The 3,995-nt window shown below is 34.6% G+C and overlaps 1 protein-coding gene across 1 annotated transcript in view; it reads right to left on the bottom strand.

Moving 5' to 3' along the window:
• ATP11A (ATPase phospholipid transporting 11A) overlaps positions 1-3,995 on the bottom strand; it is a 76,546-nt gene that overhangs the window by 24,354 nt on the left and 48,197 nt on the right. Inside the window, exons 16-18 of the mRNA XM_031056141.1 lie at positions 3,576-3,757; positions 2,856-3,107; positions 816-990 (exon numbers count right to left, since the gene is read on the bottom strand). Of these exons, the coding sequence (XP_030912001.1) occupies positions 816-990; positions 2,856-3,107; positions 3,576-3,757 (609 nt within the window). The remainder of the gene's footprint in view (positions 1-815; positions 991-2,855; positions 3,108-3,575; positions 3,758-3,995) is intronic.

The raw sequence follows: 3,995 nt of genomic DNA, 5'->3' as shown, positions 1-3,995 counted from the left end.
ATTGGACTCTATATACATATAAAAACTATTGACATAAAAATTATCCAAAAATCTGACTCCAAATCTCTTCATTACAAGTTATCACCTCTGTAAATTTGGTACCAAGTAAGATGTAACTAAAAACTTCTACAAACCTCCAGACAGTTATAGTGCTGGCTAAATACATCTGTTAATGTGAATAAGGTTACATATGCTGTACCTGCACACTGAGAAAAAGATATGACAAACTGAAAGAAAAAAGGAATGCATATTCCAGTACTTCTTTCCTTTAAAAGTTCTCCAGCTATCTTGAGAGGTTTCAGTAATGGAAGGATATATTTTTACTTGATACAAACAAAAAATGCAATAGTCAGGTATACTTAAACATGGTAATGCACACACTTGTTGTCTGGATTCTTCCTGGCTTTCCACTTAGGTTAAAAACAGAGAAAAAATATCACTCTGCAGTAATAAATAACACCAGTTCTTATAGTGTCAAAAGAGTAGACCATACAAAGATTGTTAGGCTAAAAAGAGAGCAGTTAGTTCATTTATTAAATATGTTCATATTAGCATATACCAACCATAAATTTGAATAATATGTAGCTAAATCAAATTCAGATGCACAGCTGGGTGCTGTTTTAGCAATACCATTATCTAAATTGCTTGCCAGCAGAAATTCCTCTCTCAATTTTTTTTTTTATATTTTTCTCTTTTAGAAGATACAAAAATGAATGGTAGCATCTTAAGTTATCATACTAAGTCATACAGTGTATTAGCCTTCAAAATTTACACATGCGCATCGCTAACAAGCAATTATGAAACTAAACACAAACCTGTGCTTTTTGCAGAGGTGCCATTCGACAGCATAACACTGCAGTGCAGTTCCTGCAAATATTAAGAAAGATCTCTCTGTAGTTACCAGAGCTCCCATCGTGTCTTGGTTTCATTATTAATGATAATGCTGCTCCATCAATAATTAAACCATAATCTTGAGTATCAGCTGAAAGTCTGTTCGGGGATAAAATATAAACTAAGTGTCACTATAAAATTCTCAGACACATTTAAAATCTGGCAATAAGAATTATGTGAAAATCAATTAATGAAAAAATAATGAGTATAGAATACTGCAAAGTTAATACATTTCTAAAAGAAATTCCTTGTGTAAGACTGATATTTACAACATCTTAAAATTCTGGATTATGTTGAAAATACTCAGTGCTTCACTAGTTTGAATGCATAAATCTGACACCTCAGCGACTTGACCAGTGAGTATAAGTGTACAATAAATGACTTTTCAGTTTGGTTTGAAAAGGTTCCAAGAACTGCAGTGAGGTAAACCAAGCTGCAGGAGTAAAGTTAATTTTGCAGCACACTCCATAAGGCAGAGGAAAAATAAGTTGAAGGGAAAGGCCTTTGGTACTCTGATGAGGAAATATGTTTTTTTACAGAAGTAAATTGTGCCTTGAAGGAAATGCCTAAAAGAAACCTGTTGGCCCTCATGGATAAAGCCACTATCTATATCTAGAGTATATTTTGCCTTTAGAGTAGTGGCTAAGTCAAATACAGGTTTACTTTTATTTGTAATACTAAAATAATTGTTCATGTTTCCTATAATATTACAATACATTCTTACCCATAAAAATCTATTAGCAGTATTCCTGTAGCAATTTGAGCATTGCTAGAAGAGTAACCAGAGTCACAGGAAGTAGTTTATTCACTACTTCATCATACACTGAACAATGGGGAAGATAAGATGGTCTGGACTGCAAGAACCATTTTCTGTGGCATCCACACAAGTTATTTCAGAGCACCCTTGCATCTGCCTGCAGTACACAGCAGCCTCAGGCTCCGGGTCAACAGTGAATGTTGTATAAATGTACGCTGCAGTTTATTTTTACTCTCTTTTCAGTGTTCCAAGGTTATACACTACCGCGCATGGGATTTCAACAACCATGGTTTCACCGACACCAGTCTTTGTGAGAAAAACACATACTTATTATTATGTATTTTAGGCATCTCCTTTTTTTTTACTAGAACAGAAGCTATTTTTGACAAGTAAGATAAAATTCTGTAAACTACACTTAATAACAATTCCCAGATATTTTCACCACTTCGCTACTGTTGGCACAAATAGGGCAATGCCATTGGGGTACAATGATATCAAATAAAAAGGTATCATTATCAATTTCAAGCAATGTACTGAATGTTTAGTGCATCACAGTGAAATATTTTTAGCCTGAATTTGAACATATATAGGTAGAATCCTGCTTTTACTATCTTAGTACTATTCTCTAGCTCTGGAGATAAAGGCAAACAAAAAATCCAAAGAGCTTTAACATGTAGAATTCAGCATTGCACAAAAAGTTAAACAAACATGTTTGATCACACCTTGTAAGACCTGTGGTACTTAAACAAAATGGTACAGATGACATGGACGAAAATTATTTATTTAACTGAATATACAAATGTTCTTGATTAGATCAATGGGGTATAAATTGTAAGGAGAGCTAAGAAAAATTACCTGGTCTAGAGATTTAAGCTGTAAGGCTATGAGTTATAGAAAATCTCTGCTAAAATAGTATCACAAATGCTTGTTAACTCATTGCTAATAGTTTTATGGTGGCAAAATTATTCAGTATCAGTTGTGATTTTTCTTTTAATAGTCAAAGTAGTACCAGAAATGAGATAAAGAACCATGACCGAAACCCTAAATTTATCTAAACAAGCCTATGCTTAATTGCCATACAATAATTCACACATTAGCAACAGAAACTGAAACATACTGCTGTTCTTAAGGTAATTGGTCATAATTTCATTGTTTGCAAAATGCCCAGAAGCCCACTTCTGGTCTGCAAATCCAACTTTTTCCTTACCCTGAGAAGGTATCCCTGGTTAAGCTGCCATTTTGTCTTATGACAGTTTTATTTAGGTCAAAAAGCACATCATGTAAACTCTGCTCCTCAATTTTCTTTGTGGTTAGCTCAAGTATTTGAGTATTTCTTCTGAAGAGTTTGCAAGCGTAGCAAGTAGCTGCAGCAGTCTCCATTTTGTCTCCTGTCAGAACCCAAACTTTAATTCCTGCTTTCTGGAGTGCTTCAATAGTGTCAGCAGCTTTTTCCTGTAGCCTGTAAAGTCAATTGACAGCATACATTGATGGATTGCTTGGAAATGAGAAAGGTGTTTATTCATAAGCAAACAAGTTTCAACAGAAGTTATCAGATCTAAGAATTTTCCCCAAAGTAGGACTCCAAAAATGTTCAGGGGACTAGTGTATGTTTTTTAATGTTTTTAAGACGTAAAAATTCTTCCTTCCTTTCCTCAATATGCATTTTGTAGTCCTTTCCTCTGGAACATTTGCCTATAAGTTATCAATAAATTATTACATGGTTCAAATACACCTATTTTTGTACACTTAACTACTGTTAGTTACTCAACTAGGTTATAAAGTTACCATGTGTAACATTAGTAAAGCTAAGGGTGTGGAATCAATTAAAATAAGGGGTTTCCCAAAAATTCTATAATGCAGAAAAAGAGTCTTCAGTTACTTTGTCATCATCACTGAAGATAAGAAACTAAGAAATAATGAAACTAACCGATCTTCAACAGCTGTAGCACCAAGTAATATAAAATCTGTTTCTATCTTCTCATACACTTCTGCCAATTTCTTATCCCGTTCCTGAAGGGCCAGCCTTGCACTCTGAAGCAGCTTCTGCACATCGCGATATTCTTCTGCTGAGAGCTTCTTATATGCAACACACAACGTTCGCAGTCCCTCCTAAAGAACGCAATCAAAAGAAACAAAATGCATTTTACAAAACTCTTCTTGAACTTCTTGCTGGTGTTTATGCTGGAGGATTTGAAAAAGGAACATCATGAAGTGACTAAGTATAGACTAGTACAGTATAGTATAGACTAGGATATGGTTCAGCTTAATTCTGTTCTGCTCTAGAAGCAGTTACAACCTGATGGACCAACCTCAATCTCCAGAAGGTAAACAGCTCAGTGATCCAACT

Source organism: Geospiza fortis, unplaced genomic scaffold (assembly GCF_000277835.1).
Source record: "Geospiza fortis unplaced genomic scaffold, GeoFor_1.0 scaffold192, whole genome shotgun sequence".
In the NCBI taxonomy this organism is placed as follows: domain Eukaryota; kingdom Metazoa; phylum Chordata; class Aves; order Passeriformes; family Thraupidae; genus Geospiza; species Geospiza fortis.
This window is presented reverse-complemented; position numbering and strand designations above follow the sequence as displayed.